This window comes from Amphiprion ocellaris, chromosome 18 (assembly GCF_022539595.1).
Source record: "Amphiprion ocellaris isolate individual 3 ecotype Okinawa chromosome 18, ASM2253959v1, whole genome shotgun sequence".
NCBI classification, from domain to species: Eukaryota; Metazoa; Chordata; class Actinopteri; family Pomacentridae; genus Amphiprion; species Amphiprion ocellaris.
In genome coordinates, this window is record NC_072783.1 from 14,595,486 (window position 1) to 14,622,156 (window position 26,671).

Below are 26,671 nucleotides of genomic sequence, written 5' to 3' on the forward strand. Positions count from 1 at the left end.
ATACTGTAATAATCCAGCTAAGTTTAAAAAAAAAAACAAAACACAAATCTAATTATATATCTATGAAATTCTTGTAATGATGAAGACTCTGATACACTGAGATTGAAACTAAGCAGACAAACAGGTTGGAGGATGGAGTGACGCAGTTAATTAGACACTCCAAAATATATTAATCCTCTGTAGAGTTCCTGATTGGTCAGCATGCTCCTTTGATTATATTGGTCTAATCATGGTTAATCCACTGCTTTCATGCCAGGATTAAGTACTGTATGTAGATAAGTGACTCTGAAGAGGACAGCTATTTTAACTCAGAATGTAAATGTCAGCAGGCATCGCCCTGATCTCTGCAAACAGTTGCTCTAATTAGAAACTGCACACAGTGGTGGGAGCTGATACAGAAACTGTACAGTCATTTTATGAAACTGATTATCTGTTGGAGTGATTCTCCAGCTGGCTAATCGGCGCTACAAAACTCAGTCTGTGAGCACATCAAGAAGTTTACTTGTGCTGATATTCACAAAGATGATTGCTACTGGAAAAGTCTAATTACATTTTTTCTGACTGATCACTGTATAAGCAAGAGAAAAACTACAGCAAAATCTCTTCTTCACACCACTTTATTCTGCTACAGTATCACAGCATAACAATATGTATTATTCAATTTATTGAGCTTCTATTTGCACTTAAAACTTGCTTAGAGGATGAGTTTCATCCCTGCATATCATGTCTGCAGGGTTTACTCTGATTCAGCAGCCTGAGACAAGTCAGGGAGGAAAGATAGAAAAAGATGAGAGACAGGGAAAGAAAAAGAAGGGAAAAGATAAAAGGAAAGGAAAAAGGGACAGGAGTGGAAATATATTAGTAAAAATATTAAAACAGCCCATTGCTAGTCAATTTTTATTTCTTGCAGCACTGTCTGAAACTGCTAATGTACGCTCCAAGCATTCCTATCCATACAGGGGCTACCTTTGTGTTGTACCACTTTAATCTGAGCTGTGGCTTTTCAGATGAACTGCAGACTGTGTGCTACACAAAGTAGAGAGGCGACACGTATGGAAAGAAATAAAGTCTCTGCAGACTCTGACTCCACTGTAATTTGGGAGCCTTGTGATTAAGCAGCTTCAAATCACATATTCAAATGTATATATTTGAATTTTAATTTAGCTCATAAGATCAAATATAAAACAAAGCTGAAGAATTGGATCATATTATCTTTGTCACTCCTTCATTTTCAGTTCATTTTTGAATTCAGTTTAGCATACAAAAAAAGTGACTAAATCCCTCTGCAATCTCATTTTTTGTCCAATAATTCAACACCGTATTACCTTACAGTAACTGCATTACTTCTAAGTTGACCAGTAGCACATTTGCTCTTATGCCGAATTTAAAAATAACAGCTTAATTTTACTATATCAGCAATACAGGCCTCACAGAATGAACTCAGTGCAAGTAAAGTCAGTTTAAATTCCATTATTAGGAATTTTCTACTACTTTATGTGCCCACGTCTATTTTTGATGACAGACTTAATCCTGCTCTGGGTTGAGGATGCCCCTACACAGCATTATGCAGATTTTCTGTCATTCCTTAAGTGTTTTTCAGCTGCTCTTTGCTGGAGGGTTGTGTTGGTTTACTTTACTCTCTAAAATGTACTAACTAAAGGCATTCTTTTAAAATCGTGTCTGGCAATATACTTGACGTTAGAGTGTTCTCTCACTAGGACTGAAACATTTGCTGGTATGTTCTTGCTGTAACTGTATTTCATCATTCCATGTTTTCAGTTGTCATTGATGTTCCTGTAAATTTTTCCATTTCTGTGAAGCCTTACAATCTGATTTTTTTAATCCATTGGCAATTCTTTTTTATGCTGAGTCATGATGCAGACAGACCGACAGTTCTGGCATTCACAAATCATTCCATGACCATGTTCATGTGGTTAGGCTAATTGGAAATCACATGTATATTCACTTTTGTTGCATTTATTTTCTTCTTCAGGACCTGTATTTTCACTATAGTCTTTCTAAAGTGTTTGCTTTTGTTTTGTTACTCTGTTCAGAAGAGGAAACACTAAACAAAATAATGCAATTATTAAATCATTTGATATTTAAGTGGTATTGCACAGAGGTGCACTCAATCTGTTATGTACCATACATGTTCAACACAGCACACCCACTGAACTACAGATTCATGTTTAAATCACTGTCTTGGCAGAAACTGATCTAAACTAAATGAAATTGTACATGTTACCTTTCCAAACTCTCTACTTTTAGTTCTCATCTTGTTGATCTGGGACTCAGCAATGTCCGCGCGCTCCAGTGCCTCTTCCAGCTCATGCTGCACCTTCCTCAGCTTAGCAAGATGAATATTGGTCTGCTCCTCCTGCAGAGAAAGAACTGAATATAAGCTGAAGAATGATCCTCATGAAAACATTAACTCTCTTGTTTGATGAGAAGATCTTACAGCTTCTTCATTCTGCCGTTTGTATGTCTTGACTTTGAGCTGCAGCTTGTCTACCAGGTCCTGCAGTCTCAGAACAGTCTTCTTGTCCTCTTCAGTCTGGTAACTGAGCTCCTTGACTCTCCTCTCGTATTTACGGACTCCTTTGGTGGCGTCAGCAGCTCGTCTCTGTTCACTCTCCACTTCACCTTCCAGTTCACGCACCTAAACATAAAGTCAAAACCCCAAAATCAACATCCCCTATAATCAATGTTGTCAGTAATGTTACAGGAGTCTGATACATGAATGACAGTGATACCCGTGTTTCCAGTTTTTGGAGCTGTTTCTTGCCCCCCTTTAAAGCCAAGTTCTCAGCCTCATCCAGACGGTGCTGCAGATCTTTCACAGAGGTCTCCAGGTTCTTCTTCATCCTCTCCAGGTGGCTGCTGGTGTCCTGCTCTTTCTTCAGTTCCTCTGCCATCATGGCTGCCTACAATTGAGCAGCAAGTTCAGTTAATGTTTCATGTATAATTTGTAGGGCGTTAATTTCGATTAATTAAATACAGCGAAAACAACGCGTTAAAAATAATAACACAATTAGTTGCTGCCTCCTCAGTTCCCTCATTTCTGCCACAACTGATGAACACTCCAGCCCAGCAGGTGGCGGTAAAGAACCTAAAATCTGTTTGTAGCCATGAAGAAGAAGCACAGGAAGTACTGAGTGAAGTCAGGCACTGATGAACAGTGAAGGAAGATAAGATTGAGCTTGTTGGGCACAAAGTTTTCTTTTAAAAATCTTCCCGATGGCAGCTTGGATAAAAGCCTGGTTGTGTGCAAATTGTACAACAAAGAGTTTTCTTATCACCTCAATATAAAACATGTTGCTGTTAGCACCAGACCTAACGTTAGCTACGAGTCATGCTAACGGCTAACGGTGTAGCCATCCCATAATAGACCACTTTTCTAGACAGTGCCTGAGTTTACAGAAAGTCTTCAAATGTTGAATAAAATCGCTATAATTGCACTTAGATTTGCAGTAATCTGTGAATGTAGCAGACAGATGAAAAATGCAGATAAATAGAAAGGAAACATTTTTGTGGTTTAAGTTTTTACTCCGTGGAGGCTCTGCCTCCTTGGAGGAGGAATAACCTAAACAACAAAAATATCTCTTTTAATAACTTAATTATAAACTTTTTGTTTCTGAAAAAATTACATAAATAAAAATTGATGTTCCTATAAAAAGAACCATCAAAATGACACCATTTATCAGACCCAGAAAAGATGAAAACAGAATGAATCTCTGGATTTTCAACTTTCTGAAGCTCCTTGAACTACTTATGCTGATTTTATGTGCCATATAGTGGAAAAAACAACTAAATTCAGGCTTTAAGTCATCAAAATCACTTTTTTCTATATGTCCCATTTTCCTTTTTTAAAATTTAAATTATAAACACGTATATGTCTATTCATTGATTCAACTGTCAACCACAATTTTACTCTATAAATCAGTACTTGATAGAAGTAGAGGTAAAGTGAAGATTTTTACATCAGTGATTGCCTTCTTGGCTTTCTCCTCTGCATTGCGAGCCTCTTGGATTGCTTCCTCCATTTCACCCTGCAGCAGGCTGACATCTGCATCCAGCTTCCTCTTGGAGTTGAGCAGACTGGTATTCTGCAGTCAAATTAACAGTTAACAGACTGAGAATAAATAGCGACGACATTCTAAAAATTCTAGAGCAAGCACTCACAAGTAACCTACTCTCTCCCTACACAAGACATATGTAATAATAAATAATTTACTCTTACATGTTTGCTTGACATAATACTCTCACTCTCACTCGTCTCACATAATACTCTAGCTTATTGCAGACATCCTTTATTTTCAGGTGTGTCTTTAAAGCTGCATTAATTATTTATTGATTGTTTTTAAAGTCCGAGCACCAAACAGTGTGAAGACCCTATTGGAATGCAAGGAATTATTGTTATACTTTTTTCTATGGATGGGAGAAATGCATTTTTGATGCCCTAAACATACTCGAAAACGCACGGAAATTTGCACACATATCAGGACCGGTGAAAAAATTTGATATTTTATGGGACTTGTGCAGGTGTGTGCCACAATGGCTCCATAGCGCCCGCTACAAAGTTGCAAAATGTGGTTACTAACCCAACTCACAAGAGGTTTCATCTACAGCTACAAAATTTTGTAGGCATATGCAGCACATCAGGACACACGAAAAAGTCAGTCACGGCCGTACTGTAAACCCAACAGGAAGTCGGCCATCTTGAATTAGCTGTGAAATTTTTTGAGATTAATATCTCATCGGGGATAAGCCCGAGAGACGTCAAATTTGGCCAGTATATGCAACAGTCCTTCTTGATAAAAAATTAACAAAATGCTCTGCAAAAGTCAAAGGGCGTGGCCATGGTGGCCCCCCAAAACATTGATCCGTCGCCATGAAACAGGAAGTGCTGTCTAAGTCTCCTGTACATGATCTACTCTGCCTGAAACTTTACATGTGTGATCAGTGTCCTGCCCTGACAAAATCCATATGGTTATATACATTCACAGTGATAGCGCCACCTTGTGGTATCAGGAAATAGCCACTTTTTTCACTTTGATGTACTATTCTTAGCCAGTTGATCATATTTACTTCAAATGTGGTGACTTAAGCCTAAACACGTTGATGATGATTCCCAGAGAAAATGGTGACTCGTCATCAAAGGGCGTGTCTGTGGCGGCATGGCGAATTTCGATGTCTCACCATGAAAATTGAATTATTTATATCTCAGCTGCACAAGATCCAATCTGGCCCAAACGTCATATGATGGACACCAGTCAGGGTCTGAACACATCTACACTCATAAATTTAGAAATACTCATAGCGCCACCTGTTGGCAATAAGACGTTTTTGTCATTACATTTGCACGTACCATTGCCCAAAACTTTGTCATATCATTCTAGAAATCGGATAGCTCAGTTTTTATACCTTGACAATACCAAAGTGTGAAGATTTTGACTATTCATAAAACGCTGTTGCCATGGCAACGTATTGTTGCCCTAACAAACAAAGTACTTTTTGACAGGTTAAAAATGCTCAAAAGCTAGCCAAAATTTCCACACATATCTGGACTGGTGAACCATTTGATGTTTTAGGGGAATTATACATGATTGTGGCAAATGGCTCCATAGCGCCACCTGGAAAATTTCAAACAGGAACTACAGACAGTGCGTGTCACCTAGAGTTATGAAATTTGGTAAGCATATGTAACTTGTCAAGACACATAAAAATGTAATTGACACCCATGCCCAAAACGCAACAGGAAGTCTATGCATCATATTTTGTACGATTTTGGGTCATTTTTAGACATTTTCAAAAGCTACAAACTCAAACATGGTAACTCCAACAGAGCTCAAATTTGGCCACGATGTACAGTAGGCATGGGTGATCAAAAGTTATCAAAATGCTCCACAAAGTCTGAGGGCGCGGAAATGGCGGCCCCTGGATTTTGACAATTTGCAATGAATTCACCATGAAACAGCAAATGCTGTGTAACTGCCGTGAACATGCTCCAATCTGCCTGAAACTTTACATGTGTGATCAGAGTCCTGCCCTGATGACATCCAAATGCTGATATACTGTCACAGTCATAGGGCCACCTGGTGGATGGAAGGAAGTGCTCTATAACTAGCGTGTACATGCGCTGATCTGCCTGAAACTTTACATATGTGATCAGAGTCCGTGCCTGACGCATTCCACAAACCAATATACAGTTGTAGTGATAACGCCACCTGGTGGATGGACATGATGTGCTTCATTTCTAGCCTGTACATGCACCAATATGCCTGAAACTTTACATGTGTGATCAGAGTCTGGCCCTCATCACATCCATAGGACAACATACACTCTCGGTCGCAGCGCCACCTGGTGGGCACTTGGATTCGCCGACCGGCAAGGATGCGAGGACCCGTCCAACGCTGCTTGCACCTTTAGTTTGTTTTTATTATCTCTACACTTGAGGTTTGAACTCTACAGCAATCTGTTACTTATTATTATTCCTGTCGTGTTTTATGGTGAAGAGGTTGTGTGCTGTTTGTGTGTGTGTGTGTGCGCGCGCGTGTGTGTGTGTGTGTGTGTGTGTGTGTGTGTTTTCCTGAGAATAACTGCCTGCTGAAGCTAGAGAGTAGTGACAGAAGTAGTGAGCTGAAAAGGCTCTAAAAAGTTCATTAGAGCTGTCTACTGTGCAGTCTTGAATAGCCAGACAATTCTGCAGTACAGAATCGTTTAAAACCCCTCACAGTTGTATTGGGTGGAGCTACAGCTGACGGTGTTCGCTTGAAATGGTGATGAGTGAAATGCCTTTGGTTGAACATTTGCACCCAAGAAGATGAGCACTATCAGGACTGCTGCACGAACCAAATTTTCAGCATGTAGGTTGCTGTCTGGAGGTTACTGAAGTGGGTTTTTAAAACAGTAACACGTAGATAGCAGGAGAGAAGAAAGCAGTGTGAAATTTGTGGCCAGCTGCAAGCTCATAACTGCAGCCTACATCCGGTGAGTCAGGCTCTCTACTGTGTAGTGTGTGACAGGTATCAAAACTTGGGTTCAGCAGAGCATTTAACTGAAGATAGCTACCTGCTGCTGCTGAAAACAAAGTTGATGAGAGTTGTGAGAGTGTACCCAAACATTAAAGTTGCGGATTGTAAAACAAAACAAGCAAAAAAACACCAAAAGTCACAGGATTACAATTAAATGATCGGTTTGGTGCAGTTTTAAGGTCCACCTCTGAATATCACTGAATTACACACCTACTCAAGAACAGTACATCAACGCTCTACAGATATTGATTATTATTTGTTGATATGGAGCAAATAATATTATATTTCCATTCCTGGTTGCCTGCTTGATTAGGATTTACCTGAGAGTGCAGCAGCCCAACTCGCTCACAGGCGTCAGCCAGTTCCCCTTCAGCTAATTTTCGGCTTCTCTCTGACTGTTCCAGAGCAGCCCTGAACTCCGCCACCTCTGCCTGCAGTAGGCTGCTCCTACGCTCCATCATGGCCACCTGCTCCTTCAGGTCCTCCTGGTTCCGCAGTGCCTCATCCAAGTGAAGGGTTTGTTCCTGTAGAGAGAGACAGAATGGTGACAAATAACATAGGTTACCCAGAATAAGGGTTTTAAAAACTAAAGATCCTTATTTAAAATGTGGAAATTATTAATATTTCACTTTGAGGTGGCTTTGCATGTTCCTCAGCTGCTTCTGGGCTTCAGCAGCCTGCCGATTGGCGTGGCTCAGCTGAATCTCCATCTCATTGAGGTCAGTCTCCATCTTCTTCCTGATTCTCATTGCATCATTCTTGCTGCGTGTTTCTGCATCTAATGCTGACTGCATTGTCTCCATAATGCGCAGATGGTTGCGTTTCATCTGTTCAATCTCTTCATCCTTCTCGGCCAACCTGCGATCGACCTCTCCTTTAACCTGAGTAAGTTCCAACTGGAGACGCATAATTTTGGATTCTTCATGTTCCAGAGAAGCCTAGAGTACAAATAAGTGAGAAATACTGCAGTGACAGACAGAAAAATGTGCAGAAAGTTGTCTTTCAACCTGTACATAATTTCTTCATATCACACCCAGTCACCTCAGCTTCCTCCAAAGCAGTCTGGATCTCAGTTTTCTCATTCTCTGCTTGTTTCTTAGTCTTCTCCAGCTCATGAATGGCTTTGCCATTCTCCCCAAGTTGCTCGGTCAGATCAGAAATTTCCTCTATAAATGTGCAAATGCATAACACCTCTTCAATTACCAGTGAAATGAAAACAAAACATGCTCTTCTTTAGATTTGGTGAATATGAACAGTTCTCTGTCATGGATTTTAACAAAGGACAGTATTCATACGCTGCAGGTTTTTGTTCTCTCGCTTCAGGACTTCGAGGTGCTCCAAAGCTTCCTCAAAAGAATTCTTCATTTTGAAGAGTTCCGTGCTGAGGGACCGAGACTCTTTCTGTGAACCATCCAGCTCAGCCTGACTCTCCTCATACTTCTGTTTCCACTCAGACAAAATCTAAAGATGAAGCACAACATACTGGCTTGTTTGAGAGGGGAATCCTTTAAGGCCTTAATGAACTACATTCATTTTAAGGCCTATGAAATAACAGTCAGTAGCATAGTGCAATGAAACAGACTTTTATCCATAGGAAGATTGTTACTTTGATTGCTGGCATCAGTGAGTTGTATTTGTTTAGCACAGGTAACTACGGCGCGTCTCTGGTACCTTATCGAAGCTCCTCTGCTTCTTATCCAATCCAGCTGCTTGCGCATTTGCTCTTTCCACATCAGCCATGAGGTCTTCAACTTCTCCTTGCAGCCTCTGCTTTGTCTTCTCCAAAGATGAACACTTGGCATTCACAGCCTCGATGCCCTCCTCAGCCTCCTGCAAACGTTGGGCAAGCTTTTTCCTGAGGATTAGAGAGAAGCCAGATAGAAGCAATAATGATGATCATTTCCTTCCACTGTGTCAGGTCCTGGTCCTGCCTCTGCCTAGTTGGCAGCCCTCTGCTACACAGTTATTTTTGCCCAGGCCTCGTTGCTCATGCTGAAAGCTCCATTCTTGACCTTCGCTAACTTTTTCCCTGACCAGCCTCATCCCCTTCCTGCTACAGCTGAGGAAATACTCAGCCCCACTCCAGACAACGAGCTTTAACTTGGCCTCTGCTCACACTCCCTATGAACCTTGGGTCTCCCTGCGGCCCTGGCAGTTTCAGCTTTTGGCTCCAACCTCTGTCCAGCCTGACTCGGCTTCAGAATCCAGCCCCAGACTCATAGTTGGATTTTGGTTGCCCAGACCAGCCCCTGAATCCTGTCAGTTCAGTGTTGCAGCCTTATTTGGCTAGCTGTTAACTTCTGTTCTTATTACATTCATGCACCTGCTAGACAGCCCCAACTAAAGCCCTGCCTGATCTCTGCCTGTGTCTTTGGTTTGTTGCATTAGTTTTATGGATTTTCTGTTCTTGCAAATTTTGTTTAAAAAAAAAAAAAAAATCACTGGTTTGTGTCTGCATTCCGGGTTCCCTGATTAGCTATAAAACACTGAAATCATTTAAACAATCTAAATATCTCTATATGAGAACAACTCTCACTTAGACTCTTCCAGTTCATCATTGCGCTGGATGGCATCCGTTTCATATTTGGTTCTCCACTGGGCTACCTCACTGTTGGCCTTGGACAGGGCTCTCTGGAGCTCAGCCTTGGCCTCCTGCTCCTCCTCAAACTGTTCCCTCAGCAGGTCACAGTCGTGGCGGGCAGATTGAAGAGCATGGGCGAGGGCATTCTTCGCCTAAAACAGTAACAGATTTAGATTTTACTTGAAGACTCTCAAACTTATATGAAGGCACAAAGTAATTTATCTTGATATTTGGTAGTTTAACATTTTTTACATGTTGAATTGAGAGTTGCATGAAAAGATCTGTGCAGTAAATATAAAGCTAAAGCTGGCAGGTCAGTCACTGTAAAACCATATGTCATCTGAGTGTCGATACTTGAATCAAAAGTTTTAATTAGGTGAATGCTTTAACTCTGGACACAGCCAGGCTGGTTCTCCCACCAGCTTACAATCTTCATGCCAAGCTAACTGTCCACTAGCAGAAAACATACTGCTAATGTATTTGAGTCATATTTAGTCAGTTAAATATCTTAACCTTACTGAGGTTTTAGCTTTGAACAAACTGAACCTGCTACTAAGCTAATCCGTTAACCTATTAACCTTCAAGTATCACAGGCACTGATTGGTTCTACAGAATGAAGTAATGCAACAAACCTTTGTCTCTTCCTCAACCTGCCTCTTTAGTTCATCTATTTGCTGAGTGAAGGCGAGCTTAGCCCTGGACGTCTGAGACAGGACTGCTTCTTTCTCCTCAAGAAGACGAGAAAACTCACCTGTTCAAGGGGTTTCGGAAAATTAGGAAGAACAAAAGAGAAGTATTTGACTCCAGAAGCATTTTAAACCTCTGAACCCCAAGCAGTTTCTTGGCATTTCATTTGCTCCGATTACATTTTCACTCACTGTGAGCTCATTTATTACTTGAAATATAAAGTTCTGTGCCTTGATGGAAACAACAGAACCCTGACTAGAAGTTGAGAGAACATGTATTTTGTGCAGTAACAAAGCTATAATGCCATAAATCACAAAAAAAAAGTTGAATGTGTTTGATTACTTATTTTACAAAAATTGTAAAAACATGTATCAACATTCTTTCAGGTGCCTTTAAGTGTTAACAATGCTGGAAAAATATTGTCTCTACATACTAAAGATATTTTACTACTTAGATGTTCAACTTGTTGCAATACTTGTCTCTTATCCGGTATGTGTAAACACAGCTTGAAATTCAGACCAGTTCAGCCAAGTACTCCCTAAATTTTTCTCTGCTGTTGGTTACAGCTGAGTCACTAATGGATTCTCGGTTAGGAGCACAGACATTTTAGATTTTTACAGAATGCGCTGCATATGGTATATTTTTTAATGGTACACATAGAATTAGAAGTGATTTTGATGAAATATCACAATTTTAGGCTGAGATTGGGTTAACATTTCTGATTGAGCTGCATGTCACAGATGTGTGGTTCAAGGGCCAACAGAAAGTTGATCTTTTTAAAGATATTTGGCATTTCAAACCTGCCAGTAGGTTTTAAGGTTCAGAGGGTTAATTAGCTGCTTACCATTTTCATTCTGAAGTCTTGCCCTTTGAGCATTTACTTCAGAGATCAGATGAGTATTCTCATCATGTTTTGTCTTGTATTCATTCAGTTGGTCTTCAAGGGAGTGGCATAGCTTTTCAAAACTAACCTGAAAACAGTAATAAAAGGTATTAATAAAAACGGAAGTAGTAATACTTATACATCGATTAATGATTAGATACTGTACTGTGCAAAAAGGTTTGGGCACTGTAACTGTTTAAATTTTTCTCCATGAGACAATAAAAACAAAGAGGTGTCTAACAGCTCTCAAATTTATTGCAGCGTGACACTAATAATAGATGATAACATTTTATTTTAATATAGCACCATCTTTACTTTACTTTTGCCTAAACCTTTCGCACAGTGCTGTATTGTATATGTGTATACTAATGAGCCATATATGCTACTTTAACATCTCGGATACATATATATACAAATAGTCATGGAAAAAATTATTAGACTAGCCTTGTTTTCTTAAATTTCTTGTACATTTTAATACCTGGTACAACTAAAGGTACATTTGTTTGGACAGTGCTTTTAGGCATTCCATGATTTCTTTTCTGTCCGTTTTAGTCATATGATACACACAGGAGTCAGTACTTGATTGCATAACTATTGCTTTTGATGACTGCAGCCATGCATCTTGGCATGCTCTCCAACAGCTTCTGACATTGTTCTTCTGTCACAGCAGCCCATTCCTGTTGCACAAATTCAAACAAATTTGCTTTGTTTTTGGGCTTGTGGTTCTCCATTTTGCGTTTGATGATTTTCCACAGGTTTACAATTGGACTTAGGTCTGGTGATTGAGCAGGCCAAGGCATAGTTCGAATGTTCTGGTCCTCCATCCAGGCTTTAAATGACCTTGCCATGTGGCAAGGAGCATTGTCTTGTTGGAAAATCCAGTCATTCGGGGCAGTAAAGAGCTTTCCAGCTTATGGAAGAATACTGTTTTTTAAGAGTAGCCCTGTACATGACCAGGTTCATTTGCCCTTCACACAATTGCATTTGCCTTGTTGCACCTATACTGAAACAACGCCAGATCATCACTGATCCACCCCCATGTTTTACTGTAGGGAGAAGACAGTCTGGTTTGTAGGCTTCTCTAGGCTTCCTCCTAACCAGTAAGTTGGCTGGAGTGGGCATCGACTAAAAATTGGATTCATCACTGAAGAGAAGCCTAGCCCAGTCATCAACAGTCCAATCCTTGTGATCCCCAGCAAAGAGTAACTGGGCTTTCCTCTGCCTTTCATTGATGAAGGGCTTCTTCCGTGCCCTGTGTGACTTCAGACCAGCTTCAAGAAGTCGGTTTCGAATTGCCCTTGTCGAATAAGTCACAGTTCTCGACAGTGCCCACTCATTTTTAAGGTCCCTGGAGGTCTGACCACCATTTCTGACATGGGAACGGATGAGTGCACGGTCATCTTGTGGGGTAGAAAGAAGTTTACTGCTGCAACCAGCTAGCAATTTGGTAGTACCATGTTTGGGTTGGGACTGCACAGTGGTGTAGTGGTTAGCACTTTCACTTTGCAGCAAGAAGATCCCTGGTTTGCGTCCCGACCTTCCCGGGATCTTTCTGCATGGAGTTTGCATTTTTCCCTGTGCATGCGTGGGTTCTCTCTGGGTACTCTGGCTTCCTCCCACAGTCCAAAAATATGCTCAGGTTAATTGATTATTCTAAATTGCCCGTAGGTGTGAGTGGTAGTGTGATTGTTCGTCTGTATATGTAGCCCTGCGACAGACTGGCGACCTGTCCAGGTTTTCCCCTCCTTCGCCCCAAGTCAGCTGGGATAGGCTCCAGCACCCCCCGCAACCCTAATGAGGTTTGAGCGGAGTGTAGATAATAGATGGATGAATGGATGTTTGGCTTGTTGTTTCTTGGTGTAATGAACAGCTGTCTTGGAGATCTTCAGTTTTTTCGCTACCTGTCTCTCACTCATGCCAATTTCCATCAGTGCCAAGACGGCTGCCTTTGTGACTTCACATAATTCTTTTGTTTTCAATTCAATTCAATTCAGTTCAATTCAATTCAATTCAATTCAATTCAATTCAATTCAATTCAATTCAATTCAATTCAATTCAATTCAATTTTATTTATATAGCGCCAATTACAGTCAAATTGTCTCGAGACGCTTTACAGAACCCATATGCCTGACCCCCAGAGCAAGCCAAAAGGCGACAGTGGCAAGGAAAACACCCTTTTAACCAGGAAAAAAACCTCGAGCAGAACCCGGCTCTTTATGTGGGGGGACCCATCTACTTGCTGGCCGGGCGGGTTGAGAGGGACAGAAGAGGTAGAGGGGTAGAGGGATAGAGGTAGAGGTAGAGGGTTAGAGGTAGAGGGTTAGAGGTAGAGGGATAGAGGGATAGAGGTAGAGGGATAGAGGTAGAGGTAGAGGGTTAGAGTTGGAGGTAGAGGGATAGGGGTAGAGGGGTGAGGGGGGGACATTATGTGAGAGCTGACATCTTCTGAGTTGTGCTATGGCTTGAATGTAAGCAGGAACCCATTCTAGGCCTTTGCATGTGCAGTGCTGCTTATGACATGAAATGGCCTCTTATATACCTTGGTAGTACAATTAAGCTTAAGCGTGACAAATAGGACTTAAAGTATTATGTAATCAGCTGCAGTTTTTATTGTGTTCATTGTATTCTTCAGGTAATATACCTTTAGTGGTACCAGGCATTGAAATGAACAAGAAATTGAAGAAAACAAGAGTGGTCTATATATATAGTGGTTAGCATTTAGGGAGCAGTAGGCAGGAGTTTAGACCTAAGACTTTAGCAAAGGTAAAATTTTTTATAGCCAAACAAACGTTTAGGAAAGTTCTGAAATGGAAAGGCTTCTGGGCTCCTCTCGGTAAGTAGTGGTGATTTCCTACCAAGGGATATTCAAAGAGGGACAAACCAGGAATAAGTCTGATCCATGGTGGATCAAACCAGCAACTTACTAGACTTTAAGGATTTGCTGCTAACATCCTGATACCAGATATTACAAGGTACCCTCAGAGGTCTCTGACCCATCAGTGTACATGTTAATCTCAGTGCTGGTTTGTCTTACCTTGGCTTTGATCATGATCTCTACGTTACTGGACAGGTCATCAATCTCCATCTTGTAATCACTCTTCTCCTTCTCAAGCTTCTGTTTGACTCTCTGCAGGTTGTCAATTTGCTCTCCCAGCTCAGCCACACTATCAGCATGTTTCTTTCTTAAAGCTGCAGCAATGGCCTCATGGTGTAGAGTAGATTCTTCGAGGTCTCGTCTCAGTTTCTGAAACTCAGCCTCTCGCTTCTTGTTCATCTCTACCTGAGCTGTGGTGGCTCCACCTGCCTCCTCCAGCCTCTCACTGATCTCCTCGAGCTCCCTGGAGAGATCAGACCTTTGCTTTTCCACCTTAGCTCTGGCAACACGCTCTGCTTCAATCTCTTCCTCAAGCTCTTCAGTACGTGCCTCGGTAGAGAAACAAAAATCCCAAATCAATAATGGACTTATGTGATTTTCAGGTAAACCCTGAATGCTCCAAGTACCTGAAGCTCCTTGATCTTCTTCTGAGACTGTACAGCTGCACTCTGCTCATCCTCAATTTTGGATACAAGTTGGCTGAATTCAAAGTCTTTCCTGTTGTGAACACCATACCAAGTGGTAAAAGTATATATTTAGTGTTTATAATTATGAGGATACTTCAAAAAGTTCTCAACCTCAGCCAAAATTAAGTGCTATAACTCCCATTTTGGAGCGTAACTGGACAAGACTACAGTAAACAGTTATGCCCCAAATTCGGAGTTATGCCCTTGTTTCCAGGTGAGGCTGTTTTGAAGTACTCTCGTATGTTGAGGAACTGATGTGGTAATACATACTTTTTAAGGCGCTCCTCCAGCTGTTGTTTGCCATTTTCCAAATCCATAATGGACTCCTGAGTCAGTTTCAGATCTCCCTCAAGCTTTCTTTTGGCCCTCTCAACATCCATTCGAACCTTTTTCTCTTGTTCTAGAGAGCCCTCAAACTAAAGAGCATGTTTTCATTAAAAACTAATGACTCTTACATGCTAGAATTTTAAAGAGATAATGGCTACAGGCTTACATCATCAACTTGTTGCTCTAGCTTGATTTTAGCTTTGGTCAGAGAGTTGACTTTGTCTTCCTCCGCTTGCAGGTCTTCCAGGGTTTGCTGGTGAGCTTCTTGGAGAGCCAACTTCTCTTTGGACAACTTGGCAATAGTATCATCAAGACATGACATTTCTTCTGTCAAGTTTTTCACCTGAATGTGTAAAAAGCAGTAGACATGTTAGGAAATGCTTGAGTCTCTGGATGTGATGTTCAGAAGGTCCTTCAGAGCACACCTTGTTTTCAGTGGCATGTTTTTCCTTCTCCACTTTAGCCAGGGTGAGCTCCAAGTCATCAATGTCTTTCTTCAGCTCAGAGCATTCGTCCTCCAGCTTCCTCTTCTTGGCAGTCAGCTCAGCGTTCAGCTCCTCCTCATCCTCCAGTCTCTCACTGAATTCTTTGGCTTTAGCCTCCAGCAAGATCTTGTTCTTTATCAGACCTTCACACCTTTCCTCAGCATCTGCTAAACTCTCACTTTCCTGTTTAATGACAAAAAAAAACATTTGTCTTCATTAAGCATTGACTTTTACCCCCCTTATGATTGCTATATGGATTGCTGAAATGCATATTTCCTCTCCTCACAGATTGAATCTGCAGACACAAGTCATTCTTCTCCTGAAGCAGGGATACCATTTTGGCTTCCAGTTCCTTTCTTTTAGACTCAGCTTTGGCTAAGTCCTCCTTACACTTGGCGAACTCCACCTTCATGTTCGCCATCTCCTTCTCAGTCTCAGCACTCCTCAAGAGGGGTTTGATCTTGAAATAGAGCTTCATCCATGGCCAGTGTTTCACATTCATGAAGGAGCGAATGTTGTACTGGACGATGTAAATTGACTCTCTGGAAAGTGATGGAGTTTGTTTTTGGATTCAGTGTAACGAAGACACACAGATCTATGGTCTGTAGTGTACTGACCAATGAGCCTAACTGTGATTACCTCCTCTCCATCATTTTCTGAAATTCCTTCCTTCGGAGAAAGCCACGACACAAGGCTTGAGTAATGGTGATGAGAGAGGCCAGTTTTTCATCCCTCATCTCTTCCAGTAGACCCAAGAGTCCTGCTTTGAAGAACACCTTCAGGAAATAAGAATTAAGTTACTCTAAAACACCAATATAAACAAACAAATAACAAAGTATTAACATAAGCTTTGGTACATCAGTTCAGTAAACTTGACATCTATTACGTAGTATGAGCTGTCATCAGCTAAAATGTTTAAATCTGTGTGAAATGGCTCCAAATAATATTTTTTGGCCCTCTAAACTCTCCATGAATGATTTGTCTTTGCAAAATCAACAGATTTTTTCAACAGTTTCTCCTTGAAAGCATTCACTCACTATTTAGTCATGAAACCTGTCTTACTTTTATAACTTTACACATCTTTTTGTTAAGTTTTCCCGATTATTAGACAGTTTGTTATGAAAAAAAAATAAATAAATCGAGACAGGCCCCAAACATCGGAAAGGGAGTTCAGCTGCTGTAATGATCTTGCAGGTACTTCAGTGCAAACCTACTTGAGCTTTAAGTCACATTCAGAATGAATTACCTTGGTATGTCCAAATTTATATTGTGTGTGATCCACATCAATAGACCCCAAGAGCTTCTCAGCAGCTTTCTTGTTGTCTATGAATTGTCCTTCAGGGATCACACTAGCATTCAGTACTTTGTACCTGTACAAGAAAAACTCCTGTTAGAGAAGAGCTTTAAAGTATTGTCAGAAAAGAAACATTGCTTCTTACCTTTGTTTGAAATCCCCATAGAGGATCCTACTGGGAAAGCCCTTCCTGCAGATCCTGATTCCTTCCAGCACACCGTTACACCGCAGCTGATGGATAACCAGATGGTGTTCCATTATCCCTAAAATCAGCCATGAGCATAGTGTAGTCAAGCTGTCAGAAACACAATACCTCAAAGATGTAATCAGCGATTATTGAGACAGATTGTTGATATTCACCAGTTAGCATATTTAGATAGGTATCATGCTCAATATTTATCATTCTTTCTCTCTGTCACAAGACCCCTTTCCATCCATCTCCCCTCCTGTTGTTACCAAGTGTGCATTAAACATTCATAAGCTCTAACACACACTGTTCATCCTGGAATAGTGTTGTCCAAGTCACTTGGTTTGTTCCCCATTTACAGAACCAGAAAACACTGGATTTTCCTTTACACACCCTTAGAACAACTAGCAGACCTTTACTAAATTTGACACAAAACTGTACTGGTCTAGAATTGCTGACTTTGCCTTTAAACAGTCTGAGAAGTATAACAGTAACATTTACAGTATAACAGTACTGGAGTACCTGGTGTTTTAGTTTCATTTGGAATGAGGCACCTCACAAAGTGAGGATGGGTGCTCTTGAGGTTTGTCATTAGCTTTCCCAGGTTCTCCTGTTAGGGAGGATCAGTGTCAGCATCACAATATCAGTTCTTATTTCTGTCAGAATCACTACAAATGTATGGCCATTCAGTGGTAGTTTACCCTGAAGAGGGCTGACACAGTCTGGAAGGATGAGCCCTTCTTCTTTGCTGCTTTCTTAGCAGCAGCACCGGTTCCACCAGTGGACTCTATAAGACGAAAGACTTTTATTTATATTACAAAGTTGAAAAGTAAGACCTTCAATGAAATAAAATGTTTAGATTTGCACAGTAATACCCTCAGATGAGGAGTAGTTCGAATAGAGGAATGCTAGTAGTTTCAGGCTGGCTTTCTGGTAGAGCTGGACGACAGTGTCATTCAGTGGGTCCTTGTTTTTGTCCAACCAGCCTGTGATGCTGTAGTCCACTGTGCCAGCATAGTGCACCAGGGAGAAGTGAGCTTCAGCTTTGCCTTTGACAGGCTTGGGCTTCTGAAAGTTACTGGATTTTCCAAGATGTTGGTCATACAATTTGTTTTTGAAGGTGGTGTCTGAGGCTTTAGGAAACATGCACTCCTCTTCAAGGATGGAAAATATACCCATTGGCTGTTAAAAAGGTTTAAGAGTCAAATAGTCCCATTTTATCACAGGAATTTATTACTGTAACTTTGCATAAGATCATATTTGCGTAACCTAACCTTTTCAATGAGCTCTATACAGGCAGCCAGGTCCATTCCAAAGTCAATGAACTCCCACTCAATGCCTTCCTTCTTATATTCCTCTTGCTCCAACACAAACATGTGATGGTTGAAAAACTGTTGCAGTTTCTCATTGGTGAAGTTGATACACAGCTGTTCCAGACTGTTATACTGCAAAACAATATATTGCTCAGCATTACCAGACTTCCAATAAATTATAGCAGACACACTGGGTAATGCAAACTTACATCAAAAATTTCAAACCCAGCAATGTCCAGGACTCCAATAAAGAACTGCCTGGGTTGCTTGGTGTCCAGCATCTGATTAATGCGTAGGACCATCCACAGAAACATCTTCTCGTAGACTGATTTGGCCAGAGCACCAATAGAATTGTAGACCTGCACAATGGCACATAGCAGTGACATTCCAACAGATCAAGGAAGTTAGACCTTTAGGGATACACAACCTTGGATATATTATTATTATTATGTGCTATGAAACCTTTTGGGTGATTTTGGAGCAAAATAACTTAACAACTGTTATATTGTCTACTCCTTATAAAGTTGTCATCTTGAAAATACTGGCAAACAATATCCTACAGCAGACACAGAGCAAGATCATCGGTCATCAGACACAAACATCTGAGTGTAGCTGCTAGAAGTTCGACTTATCTCACAAACTGGCATCAAGTTTTGTTTGTGAGCCATCTGGTAGGAGCAGGTAGTGTACTATGGATACAATGGAGCTTGTAAACTGAAAACAGGTGCCTGCTGTTGCATATCTGATTTGAAGGTGAACTGAATTTTCATGTAATAAAACCAAAAGAATTTAAACACTGGCTTAAATTTGTCATGTTGCACAAGCAGTGCCAGTCAAAGGTTTGGATACACCTACTCATTCAAATGTTGTTGTTTTTTTTTACCTATTTTCTCACCATAGAACAAAACAGAAGGTATCAAAGCATCTAAGTATAACATTCGGATTTATGTAGGAAGCAAAAAAAAGTGTTAACAAAATGAGAGAAAAAGTTTTTAAATTTTAGATTCCTCAAAGGAGCCATCATTTGCTTTGATAATAGCTTTGCACACTCATGGCTCTGTGCTCCTTTCCTGGGAGAGTCCTCAGGCGAGCCAATTTTATTAAAATATTTAAAATGTCAAAGTTCTTAATTTTTTCAGAGCTGACTAACACTCATGTCTTCAGTAATGATGGACTGTTGTTTTTCTTTGCTAAACTATGGATTACTACAGTAGTCAAATGGAGCTGTTTGCTGTCCTGATAACCGACAATCATTCCAGGTGACAACTTCATGAAGCTAATTAACATATTGTCCACGGTGTGTAAAAATGTTATTAACCCAAACAGTGACAGCAAACAGTTACTTTAAGGAACTTGTATTCCACAAGTCATTTTTGCTGCTGTCATTTATAGTGTAGTAATACTGTACTTATTCATTTTTCATTATTCATTGTTATGTCTATTGCACATAATATTGTTATTATAATTATTATTATTACAATACATATGTTTAGTGCTGCTGTGAAAGATGTTGCTGCTGTAACAATGGAAATTTCCCCTGGCGTGGGGAGCAATAAAGGATTATCTTATCTTCACTTATCTTATCCATACATGTCTTTCCATAGACCTGATGTCGTCAGTTTTGTTATACACTGTAGAACAATGTAAAAAAAAATAAAGAAAAACCTTTGAATGAGTAGGTGTGTCTGAACTTTTGACTAGTGCTATACATCAAAAAGAAATCACTTTGTGGTCAGAACAGAACATGGAGAACACAGCATCTAGTCAGTCTTAAAATGTACGTATGGACATGTGAGAAACGTGGAAAATTATGAAAATGCATGAACCTATTTTTGATATAATAAACGATGAAAAGTGAAGCAACTTTAAGGTTATCTCAGCAGTTTTTTTTCGAAAAGATATGACACTTTCCCAACTTCACATTATTAAAACTACAGTAGGCAGATGTCAGCGGGAAAAAAAAACTGAATTTGAAAGAGAGCCCACCTCCTGTAGTTCTTCCTTGTCACTTCTGTCTTATACCTCTTCCACAAGACAGGCATGGGCACATGCTTAAAATGCCCAAAGAACTTCACCTAAAAGCAGGGCTCCAGACTAACTTTTTCACTGGTAGCACTGATGCTGCCAACTTTTTGGTTGGTCGCACCAGCAAATGATCTGGTTGCCCCACCCCTACCTCCTCATTTTAGTTCAGCATTGCCATAACTATTAATCCACCATGCATGCTGATGAATAGCTGTTTTTGCATAACCTATGTTGCATTGAATAACTGTCAAATGCTGTACTCTGAAAATATATTCATCGTGTCGCCATCAGTCATAAACTGGGGACTCTAAACACTTGCTGTACATCTGCTTATCTGTAAATACTACATTTGACAGATGTTTTTTAAATGCCTCAAATGCTGGCTACATTAGACACTGCCAGGCAGCTGCAGTGTAGAAACTCTACAGGTGTGCGGTCAAACATTTGTTGGAAAACAGTGAAAAGAGCATCTACACAGATTTACTCAAGTTGAAACAGAGTGATATTTGTTATACATTAGCAGGCATTTCTGTGAGCGGATCACATTTTAAATGTCCGTTGATCATGTTTCTATAGTCAAAACTGTGATGGCTGTTCAAATTTGAGCCATCAACACTGAATGTGGGACTTGCTTTTTCTTCTTAACTGACTCAGTGGAAATCTCTCTGTGTGCACCTGAACACTTTTATCAGTAAGTGTATCGGACCTCTCCCTCTCCTCCAGCCTCCTCCTCTCTCCTCACTGTTATTTAACATATTCAGACACAGATCGTTTCCTCACTGGATCACGGTAACAGTGAAATTGACTGTTTAACACATCAGGCAGGAAGAGACTGCGCCAATGTGGAAAAAATAGTTCTACTTTCAACCACAATAACTTGGGCAGTAGCTACCTGTGCCGACAGAAGGAAAACCACATCAGCTTAATGATCATCATTCACTTGCACAATGCGACCACGTGAAATTTTAACTCACACACTCTCAGAATCAAGTTTTAATTTTTTTCAAGTTCAATTTTAATTAAAAGATAATATTTACTTGTGCCTTCATACAAACTCATTAAACTCTGGTGTCCTGAGTAAAGGTAATCCGTTTAACCTATGGCACCACCACATCCTACTCCCAGCATGGACTTTCCAGAGCTTGAAAATAGAGCCAAGAGGAGAGGCAAATGTCTAGTTATACTCAGGCCTCTAGAATTGCAATGTACTAAGATATTTCTGGAATTTTTATCCTTTTTAAGCTAAAAAAAAAAAAAAATACTGCCTACTCCAGATTTAACATAAACTCCTAAATGTGTGCATGAAAACTTCTGAGGAGTATTATAGATGTCACAACGGATCGCTGGGACAACACACATGTACCTGCTGAACTGTTTGCCCTTTGGTCACATATTCATTCCCAACCTTTACTCTCGGGTAACACAATGCTTTTAGCAGGTCTGCAGAGTTCAGACCCATCAGGTAAGCTGCTTTGTCAGCCACTGATCCAAGAAACAGATAAAAAAAAGAGACATATAAAGCAGTGTGATAAAAATATATAAAAGTTCAAAAGATTAAGACAATCACCATAAAGAGATAAGCAAGAAATTAAAAGATTACAGAATAACAATTACCCTCTGTCCCGTCTGGCTCTGCCTGCTCCTCTCTCTGCTTCTGCTTGAACTTCATATTCCCATAATGCATCACAGCACCTGTTAGCTTGTAGATGCCAATCCTCTCCTCTCCAGTGAAGCCCAGGGTGTCAATAGCACTCTGAAAGCACATCAGAACACATCAGCTATTACAGTGCACTGTTGGTAGTGATAGAAAAGAAAAAAACGGAAATTGGACTTACATCAGTGGCCATCAGTTCCTCACTGTCATCAATACTGGCCACACTGATCTCGCCCTGGCTGACAAATGGGAAGTCAAAGGGGTTGGTGGTGATAAGGAGAGTTTCTGGAAGGAAAATCAGATGCTGTCAGTCTAGTGGCTTGTAGTGAACAAACACTGTGCACATCACTTCCCTCAAAGTAAACATTACCTATGAGCTCAGGTTTCTTGTTGGACATGATCTGGTAGAAAATATGGTAACTCCTCTCAGCAGCCAGTTGAAATGTTACTCTGGATTTTTCCAACAAATCTACCAAAAAGAAACAAGATTTACTTTGACAAAACACAAACAACAAATGTTTGTCTCTTTTATATTCAAACTTACAAGTTTCAATATCAGCGGAAGCCAGTTTTCCTGTGGTTCCAAAGTGGATTCTGATGAATTTGCCCTGAAAGGAAAAAAATATGAATTCATCTGGAATTTTAAAAGAAAAAAATGAATCAGGTATGGGTATTAACAAAATATCTAACTCTCCGCTCACAAAACGTGACGAGTTATCATTCCTGACAGTCTTGGCATTTCCAAAAGCCTCTAGCAAGGGGTTAGCGGAGATAATTTGGTCTTCCAGATTCCCCTACAGCAACAGGATGAACAACTTAACGATTAAAATTACACATAAGGAAATGAATCAACAATATTTTAGCTAAGAAAATACATATGCTATTGGTTACCTGTAATTTTCCAGAGGTAGCAGCGTCTTTTTTTCTGTCCCCAGACCCTGCGATTGTCGCAAAGTACTGGATAACACGCTTAGTGTTGACAGTCTTTCCTGCACCAGATTCTCCACTGTAGATCAGCAAAACGCAGAACGGAAATGTTTCAGTTCATCTTTAATAAGATGCATCAAAAACAGGCTGAAATATCTGGTTCTAAATGCAGCTTACGTGATAAGGATGGACTGGTTTTCTCTATCTAGAACAAACAACACAGTCATATTAGAAACATACAATGCATTGTCTCAGAGCATGATACCAAACAGGCTGATCCTGACGGAAGCAACTTACCAGTGAGCATTGACTGATAGGCATTGTCAGAGATGGAGAAGATGTGTGGTGGAGCTTCCTGACGCTTTTTGCCCCTGTAGCCTACCACCACCTCTTGGTTGTACACTGGGAGCCACTTGTAAGGGTTTACAGTGACACAGAACAGTCCGGAGTAGGTCTGCGATTAAAATAAAGCAAATTGTTTGGAGTTTACGTGGTGATTTCATGATTTTAATGATTCAGAGTAGTCTGCAGAGGCAGAACCAAATGAATAATTGGGTTGCGCCTGTTTAATTACTAGCTACTCAGCCACAGTGCTATCCCTAATCTCTTCAGCTTGACTTTCTGTAACAATCATCCAAACAATCCAAGTGACAGCTACAACATTTACGGTCACTTTTGACTTGGCTTCACTCAGATAGCAGTGGTTTAACCTGGTAAGAAACTCTTAGGTAGGAGATTCAGACACTAACCACGTAACGTGCCTAGTAAGAAGTAGGACACACAATGTAACATCTGTTAGGTCATCTACAGTGCAATGGCAGCATTCTTTATTCCTCTCTAGCACAATTATTGAATTTTAACAATTATTGTTCATAACAGAGAAGGATGGTATCAGGTGAAACAATGGATGATGAGTGTAAGTAAACTGCTGTTTGCGAAGTTTAGGAGAAGTAGTTTGGAAATGAGCCAACTAGAATAAAGTATAATTCATTGTATGTGAGTCTAGTTTATAGATCATTTTACCCTTTGATTCATATAGTCAATTGTTGTCATCTGGTTCATTTGAGTGATGTAATTTTTGATACTCATACACACATTTTTGTCTAATTGGTATTTGCACTGGCAGCTGCTTTCCTCAATGTCTAAATTCACCACTGACAACATTAGGCTGAATTTGGTTTAAGTGTCATCCTGGCAATCTATACAGGTTATTTCAACTGCATGTTATGTTACTGTGCATTTGTACACGCGTAAATCAACTGATGCACGTTTCAAAAGACCAATTATTGCCCACTGTTAAGGCAAACTTAACCTGGGTTTTTCTGAGAAAAGCAGATGTGATGATCTGCAGGTCACTTATTAATGTTTACTGAGATGTACAATAATTAGCAGCAGCTGCACGGATAGAGTATCATCATGGAAAGGGATTTAAGGCTAGATTTAGGGATACAGTCTTCTAAAATTGAAACCCTAGACTTGATCTTTAAACTTTAAGCTGCGCTTCACTTTGTCAAGCAGAGAAGATAATGCATTCTCAAGTATATACATTACTGACTGTACTTATGGTGTTAGTCTGCATGAGCCTATTGAGCAGCAGCAGATTCTCTGGGATTGTGTGGCAATGACCGCTATTAACTAAATGTTGCATTACTCACATAGATCATCCACGCTGCGTAACGCTCTTTGAGGTTATACAGCACGGCAGCCTCATTGAGGTGAGTCATCATGGCCATGTCCTCGATCTTGTCAAACTTGGGTGGGTTCATGGGGAAGACTTCGTCATCCTTCACTGTTACAACCTGTGATGTTGAAGAGAGACGTGTCCATTGTCAGAAGAACAATGTGCAGACCGCTAGCATGGTATTGGCATTCAGTAATGCAAACTGGATTTCAGGGCAGTTTTTTTAAATAAAAGGTCTTCAAACTATGTGCTTAAACAAAATGTCTGGTCTTTAAATTTGTACAAATGAATTCAGTTCACAGCTGATGTACCTGTCCTGCTAGAGTTTTAACAGTCGCTTTGCCATTTTCTTTGCTTTGTAGAATGCCCTTAACAAACAGTTCCTTTGGATCCACCACAAACACTGCTGTTTTGGCATCGAAGGGCCTATTTTGGGCTTCAATTCTCTCATGTTCTGGTCTCCTCAGGTATGGGGCAGCCTCCCCAAACACACTCATTTCAGCATCTGAACTCATCTCTGAAACAAACACCCTTGAGGGGACTGACAGGTCCGGGGTTAGATGTTAGAGCAGTGATCATATTAACTGAAGGTCTGATGTCAGTCATCCTGATCAATATCAATTCTTACCTCTGTCTGCGTCTGCTTATGTGTCCTCCACCTAGAGACACCAGAATTGGAAACAAGATGAAATCCAATCCAGTATGTCAGTATCTACCATAGCCACACAACAATGAAAAATAGTGGATAGCTTTGACCCTTACTGCTTTTATAAGGTGCATTAGGAGAGGCAGCAAACACCTATATTTAGGTCAAAGCCTGCAATGAATGTGGGTGGAGAGAAGTGATTAGTCTGGCATGTGATATCATGGAGAAGCCGCTGAGCTTTTGTTATAAATCCATGGAGGGGAGCAACTGCAGCTCAAGAAAAGAATAATGCCAAGGGAGAGTGACCTCTGCCAGAGATACAGTGCTCACATAGATGCTCAAATGTTCCAAACATGCAGTACAAGATTTAACTTTAAGGCTGCATCTGGATGACAAACTAGCTATTGAAGAATTGAAACTCAAAGTATATACGTAGTAAGTCAATTGTAACATCTAGCTCTAATATTAGCATGAGATTCATTGAAAAAGAAAGAAATCACACATGAACCAATATACTTAGAGAGGGAAGACGTATCCTCCCTTGCTTTGCTTTATGAGCTGCAAGGATCAGTATCAGTCTTATGTCTTTGTGTTCATAGAGCAGGTGGTTAGCCTAGCCTAGCATGAACTGAAGAAATAAGAAACAGCAAACCTCGCAAAAAGATATCTACTTGTTCACTATAACACCTAAGCAACTTGATACTGAGTTATATTTCTCAAATAAATTGTTCCAACATGTAAATTGCTCCTAAACCTTGAATTATCCTATTTACATGTCTGTCTCTGTATGGACTTATCAGATTAAATGCTACATGCTCAACAGCTGGCTTCAAAAATGTCAGAAACTTATTTTTTTTGTTTTGCTTTTGCTTTCTTTCAAGATATGCATCATATATGTCTATGATACGGGACATTTGTTAAATAAAAATGTGGCTTTTACGTAACAATACTTATTTCTGTCAATAGTAACAGTGATATTGCTTAAATATAATATTTAACAGTAATTTCAAAGTATATTCTCTCATATATAAATTGCAATTTTTTTTCCCACCATCTTTTGCTCTTTATTTTGAAAGACTGAAAAACAACACAATAATGACTAAATTTTGGCAGGATTTCCAAGTCTGTTTTTATTCACATTTTTATGAACATAATTTGGTCTTTATTTAGTTTTTACATTTTAAGCAACACTATTTTAGTTACTTTACATTTAATCCTAAATGACACAATAACATATTCAGACATAGTTGACTGATAGATATAATTTTCAGCTTATATGTTTTGCTTTAACACAAATGTAAAGCATTTTTTCTGCATCTTAAAATCTGCTTAACTTTCTTGGTAGAAAGTTACTATTGTGGGTATATACAGGTGCATATGAATATC

At 40.0% G+C, this 26,671-nt stretch overlaps 1 protein-coding gene across 1 annotated transcript; it reads right to left on the reverse strand.

Annotated features, from left to right (window-relative positions):
• Positions 1-601: 601 nt before the first annotated feature.
• On the reverse strand, positions 602-25,393 carry LOC111572492 (myosin-4-like). Its single transcript, XM_023276174.3, has 39 exons — positions 25,268-25,393; positions 24,951-25,180; positions 24,614-24,757; positions 23,256-23,412; positions 23,136-23,163; positions 22,923-23,037; positions 22,733-22,825; positions 22,576-22,639; positions 22,402-22,500; positions 22,213-22,316; positions 21,992-22,130; positions 21,741-21,859; positions 18,562-18,711; positions 18,314-18,484; positions 17,915-18,221; positions 17,741-17,826; positions 17,562-17,649; positions 16,998-17,115; positions 16,805-16,928; positions 16,198-16,334; positions 15,845-16,100; positions 15,499-15,741; positions 15,240-15,416; positions 15,017-15,162; positions 14,687-14,777; positions 14,220-14,609; positions 11,147-11,273; positions 10,248-10,366; positions 9,571-9,767; positions 8,706-8,889; positions 8,330-8,495; positions 8,076-8,200; positions 7,664-7,972; positions 7,355-7,558; positions 3,981-4,106; positions 2,754-2,924; positions 2,459-2,659; positions 2,246-2,377; positions 602-754 (listed from the first exon to the last, which is right to left on the reverse strand). Exons 2-39 carry the CDS (start codon positions 25,152-25,154, stop codon positions 737-739), a joined length of 5,829 nt encoding a protein of 1,942 aa, XP_023131942.1. The 5' UTR covers positions 25,155-25,180; positions 25,268-25,393; the 3' UTR covers positions 602-736.
• Positions 25,394-26,671: the final 1,278 nt, after the last annotated feature.